The following is a 14,890-nucleotide window of genomic DNA, read 5'->3' on the forward strand; positions in this document are numbered from 1 at the left end:
CCGTTCCTGGCAGTCAAAAATGGTGGTGAGGTTTCCTCCTCCTGTACGGCACCCATAATAGCAACCTCCTTGTTCCATCTCTCCCATTCGAGCTCTTCCTCCTGGCGACTCTAACGGCAGTAGCGGAGGAGCAGTGACTCGACGACGAAGCTAGCAACCGCGAGTAAGAACAGCGGCATGGTACAGCTCCCTCCATTGATTTCTCTCTCTCTCTCTCTCTCGCTCTCTCTCTCTCCTCGAGCTACTCAGCAGCTCGTGTTCCTTTCTCTCTCGATGACGGTGATGAGGATGACCTCAATGGTGGTAGCTAGGGCGACGACATGCACGGTGACGGCTTATCACAGCAGCAGCGGTGCACAACGACGGCTCCTCCTCTTCCTCTCTCTTGTGTTTGTCTCTCTCTTCTTGCTCTAAATAATTTTTTGATTATTCTCCACATACAAGTCATTTTTTGATATAAGTCTATACAAGTCATTTATATTTACGTGCGCACATTCTTCTTCATACCGTTACTGCACGTTCTTCTTCTTCTTCTTCGTTATTTTTCTTTTTCATTATCGCCGTCACCAACACTACCTTCTCTTCCTTCTGCTCTTCCTCCTTCTTTTTTCATTAGAATTTATTCTCCTCCTTCCTTTTCCTTCTTCTGCTCCATCATCAATTATCTCATTGTTGAAGATAATGAATAATTGAATTTCAAATTGTCAATTGAATCAAAACAAAATTGATTATTATTTTGAATCCAATTAAGTGGCTGAGGTGTGGTTCGATTCTAGTTTATTTTTTCGTTAGTAGTTTATGATTCTGTAGGTGAATAATGTTTCATTGTTGATGGTTTGAATTGAATGTAATGTAAAAGCTCTGCATTAAAAAAATATTTTTCTATATTTGCAGCAAATTTAGATGTAACACAAAGATATTTGGGTGTAACACGAAGATATTTGAGTGTATTTTTTAAGAATTTTTGGTATATGCATGTGTGCTGATAAGTTTTGCATAATTCAAAACTCTTCTTCTCCATCCTCCTCATCTTCTGTTGCTTCTTCATCATCATCATCATCATCATCATCATCATCATCATCTTCTTCTTCTTCTTCTTCTTCTTCTTCTTCTTCTTCTTCTTCTTCTTCTTCATCCTTTCTTCTTGTTTTATCTTCTCAAGTTTCTCCTTGTTTTACTCTTTTAACAAGAATAAAAATAAAAAAATCAAACAAAGAAGAAGAAGAAACACATAATACTGAAAAATTACTTGGAAGAAGATGAACTTACATTCATTCAACTAAAAAAAAGAAAGAAATAAGGGAAAAAAAAAAAGAAAAAATGCAGCGTTAGAGGAAACATTTTTTGTATTTGCAGCAAATTTGGGTGTAACACGAAGATATTTGAGTGTAACACAATGATATTCGAGTGTATTGTTTAAGAATTTTTGGTATATGTGTGCTGATAAGTTCTGCATAATTCAAAAATCTTCCTCTTCCTCCTCCTCATTTTCTGTTGCTTCTTCTTCTTTTTTCCATCATCATCACCATCTTCTTATTTTTTTTCTTATTCATCTTTTTCTTTTTATTTTACATTCTCAAGTTTCTTCTTATTTTACTCTTTTAACAAGAATAAAAACAAAAAAATCAAACAAAGAAGAAGAAGAAACACATAATGCTGCAAAATTACTTGGAACAGGATGAACTTACATTCATTCAACTAAAAGAAAGAAAGAAATAAGGAAAAGAAGAAGAAGAAAAAATGCAGCATTAGAGGAAATATTTTTCTGTATTTGCAATAAATTTGGGTGTAACACGAAGATATTTAGGTGTAACACGAATATATTTGAGTGTATTGTTTGAGAATTTCCGGTGTATGTGTACTCATAAATTCTGCATAATTCAAAACTCTTACTCTTCCTCTTCCTCTTCCTCCTCCTCATCTTCTGCTTCTTCTTCTTCATCTTCTTATTTTATATTCTTATAATTCTTCTTGGGAGGAAAAAATCAAACAAAGAAGAAAAAAATATATAATGTTGCAAAATCAATAGATAGAGGAGTGATGAGCGGATGATTTGTATACTTTTTGGCATTGTTTTTAGTATATTTTTGATATGATCTAGTTAGTTTTTAGTATATTTTTATTAGTTTTTAGTTAAAATTCACTTTTCTGGACTTTACTATGAGTTTGTGTGTTTTTCTGTGATTTCAGGTATTTTCTGGCTGAAATTGAGGGACCTGAGCAAAAATCTGATCCAGAGACCAAAAAGGACTGCAGATGCTGTTGGATTCTGACCTCCCTGCACTCGAAGCGGATTTTCTGGAGCTACAGAAGCCCAATTGGCGCGCTCTCAACGGTGTTGGAAAGTAGACATCCTGGGCTTTCCAGCAATATATAATAGTCCATACTTTGCCCAAGATTTGATGGCCCAAACCGGCGTTCAAAGTCACCTCAAGAAATCCCAGCGTTAAACGCTGGAACTGGCACCCAAATGGGAGTTAAACGCCCAAACTGGCACCAAGGCTGGCGTTTAACTCCAAGAAGAGTCTCTACACGAAATTTGCTTCATTGCTCAGCCCAAGCACACACCAAGTGGGCCCGGAAGTGGATTTTTATGTCATTTACTCATCTATGTACTAGTTTTCTATAAGTAGGACCTTTTACTATTGTATTAGGACATCTTGGTAGCTATCTTTGAGTTTTATGCTATCTTAGATCATTGGGAGGCTGGCCATTCGGCCATGCCTAGACCTTGTTCTTATGTATTTTCAACGGTGGAGTTTCTACACACCATAGATTAAGGTGTGGAGCTCTGCTGTACCTCGAGTATTAATGCAATTACTATTGTTCTTCCATTCAATTCCGCTTGTTCTTTATCCAAGATATCACTTGTTCTTCAACATGATGAAGGTGATGATGACGCCCATCACCATTCTCACCCATGAACAAGGTGACTGACAACCATTCTTGTTCTACAAGCATCCGAGGCTTAGTGAATATCTCTTGGATTCTTCGGAATCTTCGTGGTATAGGCAGGACCTGATGGCGGCATTCAAGAGAATCCGGAAGGTCTAACCTTGTCTGTGGTATTCTGAGTAGGATTCAATGATTGAATGACTGTGACGTGCTTCAAACCTGTAACCTACTGGGCGTTAGTGACAGACGCAAAAGAGTTATTCTATTCCGGTAGGGGAGGGAACCAAACCGGTGATTGGCAGCACTGTGACAGAGTGTGTGCATTAGCTTTCACTGCGCGGATGGGAGGTAGCTGCTGACAACAGTGAGACCCTACACGAGCTTGCCATGGAAAGGAGTAAGAAAGGATTGGATGAAGACATTAGGAAAGCAGAGAGACGGAAGGGAAGGCATCTTCATACACTTGTCTGAAGCTCTTACACCAATGATATACATAAGTATCACTATCTTTATCTTCTATGTTATTTTCGTTCATCATCATATATTTGAGTTTGCCTGACTAAGATTTACAAGATGACCATAGCTTGCTTCAATACTAACAATCTCCGTGGGATCGACCCTTACTCACGTAAGGTTTATTACTTGGACGACCCAGTGCACTTGCTGGTTAGTTGTGCGAAGTTGTGTAATGCCATGGTATTGAGCCACCAAGTTCTTGGAGCCATTACCGGGGATTATTTGAGTTGTGAAAAAGTATTGTTCACAATTTCGCGCACCAAGTTTTGGCGCCGTTGCCGGGGATTGTTCAAGTTTTGAGCAAGCTTTTGGTAACATCAGTGCCAAGATCCGGCAACAACATCAAGTTTTTGGTGTTATTGCCCGGGGATTGTTTAGGCTGGACAACTGACGGTTCATCTTGTTGCTTAGATTAGGTATTATTTTTTTTCGAAATTCTTGAAGATGAATTCTAGAGTTTCATGATGATTTGTTGAAATCTGGCTGGCTGAGAAGCCATGTCTAATCTGATTGGACCGAGGTTTCAACTTATCACCACAAGAGCTTGTTGATTTTCATCAATTTTGCTCTTGGAGCAGTGATCTGCTAAGATTTGGCTGACCTTTGGTCATGTCTAGTGTTTTGGACCGAAGCTTTCTTTGAAAGCTTGGCTGGCTGTGAAGCCATGTCTAATTCCTGGACCGGAGTCTTAGACTAGCACTGCACTGATTCCTGGAATTCTCATTAAGAATTTTGATACCTTTTCCCATTTAATTTTCGAAAAAAAAACACAAAAAAATTACAAAATCATAAAAAGACCAAAAATATTTGATGTTTCTTGCTTAAGTTTAGTGTCTCATCCTAAGTTTGGTGTCAAATGCATGTTTTTGTTATAATTTTCGAATCCATGCATATATTTCTTTGTTTTGATCTTTGAATTCTATTGACTTGAAGTATTTTATGTGTCTCATATAGTGTCAGTAGTACACAAACTGCTAAGTTTGGTGTCTTGCATGCATTGTTATTTGATTCTTGTTGCATTTTGATTATTAAAAATCCAAAAATATTTTTAATTTGTGTCTTTTCAAGTCAATGATACAAAGAATTGAAGATTCAGAACATACTGCAGAGGAATTATACAGAAAAAGCTGAGCATTCAAAAATGCCCAGTGAAGAAGGCAGACTGGCGTTTAAACGCCAGCCAGGGTACCTGGTTGGGCGTTTAACGCCCAAAAAGGGTGCATTTTGGGCGTTAAACGCCAGAATGTATACCATTCTGGGCGTTTAATGCCAGGATGGTGCTAGGAGGAAGATTTTGTTTTCAAAATCAATTTTTTTTGTTTTTCAAAATCAAATCTTTTTCAAATCAAATCTTTTCAATCAAATGTTTTCAAAATTAATTTCTTTCTTTTTTCAAAGATACTTACTAACAATTAATGATTTGATTGAACATCACAAGATTGTTACCTTTTCTGTTGAGAAAGGTTTAAATGTTTCAAATCATATCTTTTCTTGTTAGGGAAGTCATTAATTTTTAAAATCAAATCTTTTTAAAATTGTTTTCAAATCATATCTTTTAAAGTTGTTTTCAAATCATATCTTCTCAATCACATCTTTTTAAAACCATAACTTTTCAATTAAATCTTTTTAACCACATCTTTTTCAAAATAGTTTTCAATCAAATCTTTTTAATTTCTAATTTCAAAATCTTTTTCAAAAATCACTTGATTTCTTTTTCACTTTTAATTTTCGAAAGTTATCAATCAAATTTTCAAAATGTTTTCAAAATCTCTTAATTGAATTTTCGAAAATTCTCTTCCCTCCTTCCCACATCCTTCTATTTATGGAGTACCACTCCTTCTCAATGCACAATTCGAACCTTATCTAACTAAAGTTCGAATTCTTCTTCTCCTTCTTCTTTCTATTTCTCTTTTCCTCTGACATTTCAAGGAATCTCTATACTGTGACATAGAGGATTCCATACTTTCTTTTTCTCTTCTCTTTCATATGAGCAGGAGCAGAGACAAAGGCATTCTTGTTGAAGCTGACCCTGAACCTGAAAGGACCTTGAAGAGAAAGCTAAGAGAAGCCAAAACACAACTCTCTTTAGAGGACCTGACCGAATTCTTCAAGGAAGAAGAAGATATGGCAGCCGAAAACAATAATAATGCAAACAATGCAAGGAAGGTGCTGGGTGACTTTACTGCACCTACTCCTGATTTCTATGGGAGAAGCATCTCTATCCCTGCCATTGGAGCAAACAACTTTGAGCTTAAGCCTCAATTAGTTTCTCTAATGCAACAGAATTGCAAGTTCCATGGACTTCCAATGGAAGATCCTCACCAGTTCTTAGCTGAATTCTTGCAAATCTGTGACACAGTCAAGACTAATGGGGTTAACCCTGAGGTCTATAGACTGATGCTATTCCCTTTTGCTGTGAGAGACAGAGCTAGAATATGGTTGGACTCTCAACCTAAAGAAAGCCTGGACTCTTGGGAAAAGCTAGTCAATGCCTTCTTGGCAAAGTTCTTTCCACCACAAAGATGGAGTAAGCTTAGAGTGGAAGTCCAAACCTTTAGACAGAAGGATGGAGAATCCCTCTATGAAGCTTGGGAAAGATACAAACAATTAATCAGAAAATGTCCCTCTGACATGCTTTCTGAATGGAGCATCATAGGTATTTTCTATGATGGTCTCTCTGAACTATCCAAGATGTCTTTGGATAGCTCTGCTGGAGGATATCTTCATCTGAAGAAGACGCCTGCAGAAGCTCAAGAATTGATTGAAATGGTTGCAAATAACCAATTCATGTACACTTCTGAAAGGAATCCTGTGAACAATGGGACTAGTCAGAAGAAAGGAGTTCTTGAGATTGACACTCTGAATGCCATATTGGCTCAGAACAAGATATTGACTCAACAAGTCAATTTGATTTCTCAAAGTCTGTCTGGAATGCAAAATGCACCAAACAGTACTAAGGATGCTTCATCTGAGGAAGAAGCTTATGATCCTGGGAACCCTTCCATGGAAGAGGTGAATTACCTAGGAGAACCCTATGAAAACACCTATAATTCTTCATGGAGAAATCACCCAAATCTCTCATGGAAGAATCAAGAGAGACCTCAACAAGGTTTCAATAATAATGGTGGAAGAAACAGGTTTAACAATGGTAAACCTTTTCCATCATCTTCTCAGCAACAGACAGAGAGCTCTAAGCAGAATACCTCTGACTTAGCAACCATGGTCTCTGATCTAATCAAAACCACTCAAAGTTTCATGACTGAAACTAGATCCTCCATTAGGAGTTTGGAAGGACAAGTGGGTCAGCTGAGCAAGAAAATTACTGAACTTCCCCCAAGCACTCTCCCAAGTAACACTGAAGAGAATCCAAAAGGAGAGTGCAAAGCCATAAATATGGCCGAATTCTGGGAGGAAGAAGAGGCAGTGAACGCCACTGAGGAAGGCCTCACTGGACGTCCACTGGCTTCCAATGAGTTCCCCAATGAGGAACCTTGGGAATCTGAGGCTCAAAATGAGACCATAGAGATTCCACTGGACTTACTACTGCCTTTCATGAGCTCTGATGAGTATTCTTCCTCTGAAGAGGATGAGTATGTCACAGAGGAGCAAGTTGCTAAATACCTTGGAGCAATCATGAAGCTAAATGACAAGTTATTTGGAAATGAGACTTGGGAGGAAGAACCCCCTTTGCTCACCAAAGAACTGGATAACTTGTCTAGGCAGCAATTGCCTCAAAAGAGGCAGGATCCTGGGAAGTTTTCTATACCTTGTACCATAGGCACCATGACCTTCAAGAAGGCCTTGTGTGACTTGGGGTCAAGTGTAAACCTCATGCCCCTCTCTGTAATGGAGAAATTAGGGATCTTTGAGGTGCAAGCTGCAAAAATCTCACTAGAGATGGCAGACAACTCAAGAAAACAAGCCTATGGACTTGTAGAGGATGTTCTGGTTGAGGTTGAAGACCATTACATTCCTACTGATTTCATAGTCCTAGAGACTGGGAAGTGCATGGATGAATCCATCATCCTTGGCAGACCCTTCCTAGCCACAGCAAAGGCTGTGATTGATGTTGATAGAGGAGAGTTGATCATTCAAGTGAATGAAGAATCCTTGGTGTTTAAGGCCCAAGGATATCCCTCTGTCATCATGGAGAAGAAGCATGAAGAGCTTCTCTCAAAACAGAGCCAAACAGAGCCCCCATAGTCAGACTCTAAGTTTGGTGTTGGGAGGCCACAATCAAACTCTAAGTTTGGTGTTGAACCCCCACATTCAAACTCTAAGTTTGGTGTTGGGAAGTTCCAACACGGTTCTGAGCATCTCTGAGGCTCCATGAGAGTCCTCTGTCAAGCTAATGACAGTAAAGAAGCGCTTGTTGGGAGGCAACCCAATGTTTTATAATTAATTATTTTCTTTTGTTATTTTATCTTTTTGTAGGTTGATGATCATAAGAAGTCACAAAAATAATGAAAAAAGCAAAAACAAAATGAAAAACAGGAAGAAAAACAGCACACCCTGGAGGAGAAGAAGCTGGCGTTCAAACGCCAGTAATGCTAGCTGTTGGGCGTTTAACGCCCAGTCTGGCACCATTCTGGGCGTTTAACGCCAGAAAGGGGCACCAGACTGGCGTTAAACGCCAGTAAAGGGCAAAAACCTGGCGTTAAACGCCAGGAATGGGCACCAGCCCGGCGTTTAACGCCAGAAAAGGCTCAAAACGTGGATTTTGATGCCATTTGGTGCAAGGATGCCTTTTCCTTGACACTACAGGATCTGTGGACCCCACAGGACCCTACCATCACTCTCTCTCTTCTTCCCCCATTCACCAATCACCTCAACACCTCTTCCCCAAAAACCCCTCACCTATCAAATCCCATCCTTCTCTTCACCACTCACATCCATCCTTCATAAAACCCCACCAACCTCACCCTTCAAATTCAAACCACTTTCTTCCCTTCTTGGCCGAACACACTACCATCTCCCTCTTCCTCATTTCTTCTTCTTCTACTCTCTTCTTTCTTCTTTTGCTCGAGGACGAGCAAACATTTTAAGTTTGGTGTGGTAAAAGCGCTGCTTTTTCATAACCATTTATGGCATCCAAGGCCGGAGAAACCTCTAGAAAGAGGAAAGGGAAGGCAAAAGCTTCCACCTCCGAGTCATGGGAGATGGATAGATTCCTCTCAAGGGTGCATCAAGTCCACTTCTATGAAGTTGTGGCCTTGAAGAAGGTGATCCCCGAGGTCCCCTTTTCACTCAAAAAGGGTGAATATCCGGAGATCCGCCATGAGATCCGAAGAAGAGGTTGGGAAGTACTTACCAACCCCATTCAACAAGTCGAAATCTTGATGGTTCAAGAGTTCTATGCCAATGCATGGATCACCAAGAACCATGACCAAAGTGTGAACCCGGATCCAAAGAATTATCTTACTATGGTTCGGGGGAAATACTTGGATTTTAGTCCGGAAAGTGTGAGGGTGGCGTTCAACTTGCCTATGATGCAAAGAGATGAGCATCCTTACACTAGAAGGGTCAACTTTGATCAAAGGTTGGACCAAGTCCTCACAGTCATATGTGAAGAGGGCGCACAATGGAAGCAAGATTCAAGAGGAAAGCCGGTCCAATTGAGAAGGCATGACCTCAAACCCGTGGCTAGAGGATGGTTAGAGTTCATACAACGCTCAATCATTCCCACTAGCAACCGGTCCGAAGTTACCATAGACCGGGCTATCATGATCCATAGCATCATGATTGGAGAAGAAATAGAGGTTCATGAGGTTATAGCCCAAGAACTCTATAGGGTGGCGGACAAGACCTCTACCTTGGCAAGGTTAGCCTTTCCTCACCTCATTTGTCACCTCTGTTATTCAGTGGGAGTTGACATAGAGGGAGACATCACCATTGATGAGGACAAGCCCATCACTAAGAAAAGGATGGAGTACACAAGAGATCCCACTCATCATGAGATCCCTGAGATTCCTCAAGGGATGAATCTTCCTCCACAAGACTATTGGGGGCAACTAAACACCTCCCTAGGAGAGTTGAGTTCCAATATGGGACAACTAAGGGTGGAGCACCAAGAACACTCCATTCTCCTCCATGAAATTAGAGAAGAACAAAGAATCATGAGAGAGGAGCAACAAAGGCAAGGAAGAGACATTGAGGAGCTCAAGCACTCCATAGGACCTTCAAAAGCAAGGAAGAGCCGCCGTCACTGAGGTGGACCCATTCCTTGATTTCCTTGTTCTTTATTCCTTCGTTTTTCGAATTTTAGTGCTTTATGTTATCCATGCTTGTGTCTTATGATCATTAGTGTCTTAGTGTCTATGCCTTAAAGTTATGAATGTCCTATGAATCCATCACCTTTCTTGAATAAAAATGTGCTTAATTGAAAAAGGAAGAATTGCATGAATTTTGAATTTTATAATAGTTTAATTATTTTGATGTGGTGGCAATATTTTTGTTCTCTGAATGTATGCTTAAACAGTGCATATGTATCTTGAATTTGTGGTTCATGAATGTTGGCTCTTGAAAGAATGATGAAAAAGGAGACATGTTATTGAGGATCTGAAAAATCAATAAAATGATTCTTGAAGCAAGAAAAAGCATTGCTATTCAAAATAATAATAATAATAATAATAATAATAATAAGAGTTGTGATCCAAGGCAAATAAGAGTGTGCTTAAGAACCCTGGACACCTCTAATTGGGGACTTTAGCAAAGCTAAGTCACAATCTGAAAAGGTTCACCCAATTATGTGTCTGTGGCATGTATGTATCCGGTGGTAATACTGGAAAGACAGAGTGCTTTGGGCCACAGCCAAGACTCAATAAATAGCTATGTTCAAGAATCATCATACTTTACTAGGAGAATCATTAACACTATCTGGATTCTAAGTTCCTAAAGAAGCCAACCATTCTGAATTTCAAAGGATAGATTGAGATGCCAAAACTGTTCAGAGGCAAAAAGTTAAAAGCCCCGCTCATCTAATTAATACTGATCTTCACAGATGTTTTTGGAATTCATTGCATATTCTCTTCCTTTTATCTTATTTGATTTTCAGTTGCTTGGGGACAAGCAACAATTTAAGTTTGGTGTTGTGATGAGCGGATGATTTGTATACTTTTTGGCATTGTTTTTAGTATGTTTTTGATATGATCTAGTTAGTTTTTAGTATATTTTTATTAGTTTTTAGTTAAAATTCACTTTTCTGGACTTTACTATGAGTTTGTGTGTTTTTCTGTGATTTCAGGTATTTTCTGGCTGAAATTGAGGGACCTGAGCAAAAATCTGATCCAGAGACCAAAAAGGACTGCAGATGCTGTTGGATTCTGACCTCCCTGCACTCGATGCGGATTTTCTGGAGCTACAGAAGCCCAATTGGCGCGCTCTCAACGGTGTTGGAAAGTAGACATCCTGGGCTTTCCAGAAATATATAATAGTCCATACTTTGCCCAAGATTTGATGGCCCAAACCGGCGTTCAAAGTCACCTCAAGAAATCCCAGCGTTAAACGCTGGAACTGGCACCCAAATGGGAGTTAAACGCCCAAACTGGCACCAAGGCTGGCGTTTAACTCCAAGAAGAGTCTCTACACGAAATTTGCTTCATTGCTCAGCCCAAGCACACACCAAGTGGGCCCGGAAGTGGATTTTTATGTCATTTACTCATCTATGTACTAGTTTTCTATAAGTAGGACCTTTTACTATTGTATTAGGACATCTTGGTAGCTATCTTTGAGTTTTATGCTATCTTAGATCATTGGGAGGCTGGCCATTCGGCCATGCCTAGACCTTGTTCTTATGTATTTTCAACGGTGGAGTTTCTACACACCATAGATTAAGGTGTGGAGCTCTGCTGTACCTCGAGTATTAATGCAATTACTATTGTTCTTCCATTCAATTCCGCTTGTTCTTTATCCAAGATATCACTTGTTCTTCAACATGATGAAGGTGATGATTGATGCCCATCACCATTCTCACCCATGAACAAGGTGACTGACAACCATTCTTGTTCTACAAGCATCCGAGGCTTAGTGAATATCTCTTGGATTCTTCGGAATCTTCGTGGTATAGGCAGGACCTGATGGCGGCATTCAAGAGAATCCGGAAGGTCTAACCTTGTCTGTGGTATTCTGAGTAGGATTCAATGATTGAATGACTGTGACGTGCTTCAAACCTGTAACCTACTGGGCGTTAGTGACAGACGCAAAAGAGTTATTCTATTCCGGTAGGGGAGGGAACCAAACCGGTGATTGGCAGCACTGTGACAGAGTGTGTGCATTAGCTTTCACTGCGCGGATGGGAGGTAGCTGCTGACAACAGTGAGACCCTACACGAGCTTGCCATGGAAAGGAGTAAGAAAGGATTGGATGAAGGCATTAGGAAAGCAGAGAGACGGAAGGGAAGGCATCTTCATACACTTGTCTGAAGCTCTTACACCAATGATATACATAAGTATCACTATCTTTATCTTCTATGTTATTTTCGTTCATCATCATATATATTTGAGTTTGCCTGACTAAGATTTACAAGATGACCATAGCTTGCTTCAATACTAACAATCTCCGTGGGATCGACCCTTACTCACGTAAGGTTTATTACTTGGACGACCCAGTGCACTTGCTGGTTAGTTGTGCGAAGTTGTGTAATGCCATGGTATTGAGCCACCAAGTTCTTGGAGCCATTACCGGGGATTATTTGAGTTGTGAAAAAGTATTGTTCACAATTTCGCGCACCAAGGAGCCAAAAAATACAGCAACAACAACAACAATAAAAAAACGACGATGAAGATGAAACACGCGAAGAAAAAGGAGGAGAAATGCAAAGAAAAAGGAAAAGAAAAAGGAAGAGGGAGAGAAAGAAGAGGAGGAACGCGGGATACAAAGAGGAACGTGATTTCACGCGCGCGTTATGTAAGCGACTTGTATAGCCAAAAAGACTTGTATGTAACAGTAGTCATAATATTTTTTGTCTAAATATAAATATTTATTGAAGTGCAAATAAATTTTGTCAAAATAAGAAGTGATAAATTTATCTTTAACTAAAACGTTGAAATACATCTATCCTTATGGTACATGATAAGTAACATCTTAATTATACCTCCATTAAATAATCTAAAAATTATACAATTTCAACGAAAATTTATCATATTCTATTTAAAAAAATTAATAAAAATCAAACCTTTTATGTAATTATTTGTATTTTTATTTGTATAATCTTAATTGTGCATGCCCTATAATTAGCATTATTAACTTTGAAAAACGACATAGATAAAAACAACTATATCTTATTTTTTTTCAACATGTTTATTAATCTGCTTCGACATAAATCTAAAATGTGCTCTTAGATAAAGCAGTGATCGACTACTTCAATTTGTATTTGCAGGATTGGAATCTAGCAACAACATTGATGAGACCATTGAGACTGTTTAGCAACGAAGATATGACAAAAGTGTTAATTCTGTCACACACAAAATATGGGTCCGTAAGTCGCGTCTTTATTGTGTCTGAAAAAGATCTTGTAGTCACTCCAAATATTCAACGATGGATGATTAAGCACAATCCCCCTAATCGCGTGGTTGAGATTGCTGGATCAGATCACATGATCATGATGTCCAAGCCCATACACTTTTGCCTTCAACTGCAATCCATTGCTGCTAATTATGATTGATTAACATACATAGTTATGCTTTATAATAATACAATACAACACTCCTTGCTAAACATTACATGAGGCATGTGACAAATAAATAAAAAAATCCATGCCTTGTTATTATGGTGTTTAGAAACATGTTGCAAATAATTTGGCTTCTTCTAAGATTATTTTATAGAAGAAAAAAATTTCTTCAGTTAAGTTTAGGAAGCCGTCAATCGAATATGATAGTCACTCTAAAGTTTTTGATGTGTTCGTTTTAATGTTTAAGTTTTAGATTTGTTTTATAAGTTTTTTATTTTTTTGGTACAATTAACATAATCTGTTTTCCAAAGTGTTTTGGTGTAGTTTTTAGAAACACTCACTCTATCATTATAGTCGTCTTGTTTTTGAAGGTGTTTTTTTTTTTGTTAGAAACAGGATAAAAAAACTTAAAGAAAGAGAGATCGTTACAATCTACGTGGAATAAATATATTTTTTGTTCATCATGAGACAAAAAAACTACTACCTCTTTTAAAGGAGTATCCCAAAAGTGTAACCTTATATTTAATTCTAAACTTTTACACGCAGGACAATCAACACATTTATCGCATTCTCTATATATATTTACAAAAAGAATGTTTCAATTTTTGTTCTTTTATTTGTGGATGTTTCTGATCAACAAATTTGGATGGTTCTTCATGTTTTTGGGGTTGTTGATGACTTATATGCCTTTAAGTCAAACTCTACTCTAACTCTTCTCAAATCCGTAGTCCAAGCCAAATTAAGATCCTGATCAATTCCTCACAATTCTGCTTTAAAGACAGTGCAGCTACATATGTAAAAGGAAATTTTTCTTATCCATTTGCTGTTCTCATTTTTCAATAAACCCCCCCCCCCCCCACATTCAGCTTTTTTGGTGATCCCATTCATAGACCATTCAATATTAAGTGTGATCCAATCATGAGGAGAGGGAAGACATCTAATGAATTGTTCTTTTTTGGGTTTTCTGAGAGTTCTTCCTTGTTCCTTGTTGAAAGCTTCCCTAATCTCTTTCACATTCTTCAAAAATCTCTAGGTGTGCGACACTCTCCGGTAGTTCTGCTCGTGAATCTCCCAGTTTCTCTAGCTCCAGATCTTCCAAACGATGACGAAGAAGATACCTTCTTGTTCTCCGGCACAAAAGGGCAAATCTTCTTGTCCTCCATATATTTTGGCTTTTTTAGTGTTAGTGAGCAGTCTATTGTAGCACATTTTCTAGGCAATCACCTTTGCATTTTGAGGACCCTTAGCTTCCATCCGCATATGGTCGTCTAGCTTGGTCGGGATGGTTTTGACCACCCTGTCAATGCTTTGAATGTCACACCAGTGGAGAATTTACCATCTTTCGTGTGAACCCAGCCTATTCTATCTTCTCCATTTTCATCCTCGGTGTGAGATGTGCTAGAATCTTCCTCATGATTTCTTCAGGTGAGTGTCTTTGTAGTTTATTTAATTTTCGTTCATCGTTTGCATTGCTCCATTCTAATATTGTGCTCACCATGTCTAAATAATTTTATGTTGCAAATGGGAACAAAGGTCTCACCTCTTATACCTAATTGTCAATCTAAAATTTAGTAAAAAATCCATTCCCATCCTATAGAAAGTGTAACCTAAAATCTAGAATAATTTTATTGGAAAAATATCACTCTTCAAAACCGTGACCATATGTATCCATGGTCATTATCTTTTAAAAAAAGTGGCCAAAGGTTTCTTTGTTAGGTCACGGCCAAAAATCGTGACCAGAGAAAGTTTTAGGTTGCGATTTTTAAACATGACCAAAAACCGTGGCCTAAAGCCTAAAATATTGTAGTGCCA

The 14,890-nt window shown here is 38.6% G+C and overlaps 1 protein-coding gene and 1 non-coding gene across 3 annotated transcripts in view; one reads left to right on the plus strand and one right to left on the minus strand.

Moving 5' to 3' along the window:
• LOC130954668 (methyl jasmonate esterase 1-like) overlaps nucleotides 1–13,111 on the plus strand; it is a 28,230-nt gene extending 15,119 nt beyond the window's left edge. The window contains exon 3 of one of the 2 annotated variants that reach the window (XM_057881424.1): nucleotides 12,788–13,111. In XM_057881424.1, the coding sequence (XP_057737407.1) occupies nucleotides 12,788–13,072 (285 nt within the window). In that variant the 3' untranslated portion in view covers nucleotides 13,073–13,111. Of the gene's footprint in view, nucleotides 1–2,190; nucleotides 2,840–12,787 lie in introns of those variants that run through there. The other variant, XM_057881425.1, reaches the window with a different exon arrangement.
• On the minus strand, nucleotides 5,941–6,048 carry LOC130959669 (small nucleolar RNA R71). The gene has a single exon (XR_009078738.1). It is a non-coding gene; the product is annotated as a small nucleolar RNA R71 (small nucleolar RNA).
• Nucleotides 13,112–14,890: the final 1,779 nt, after the last annotated feature.

Source organism: Arachis stenosperma, chromosome 10 (assembly GCF_014773155.1).
Source record: "Arachis stenosperma cultivar V10309 chromosome 10, arast.V10309.gnm1.PFL2, whole genome shotgun sequence".
Lineage (NCBI taxonomy): Eukaryota > Viridiplantae > Streptophyta > Magnoliopsida > Fabales > Fabaceae > Arachis > Arachis stenosperma.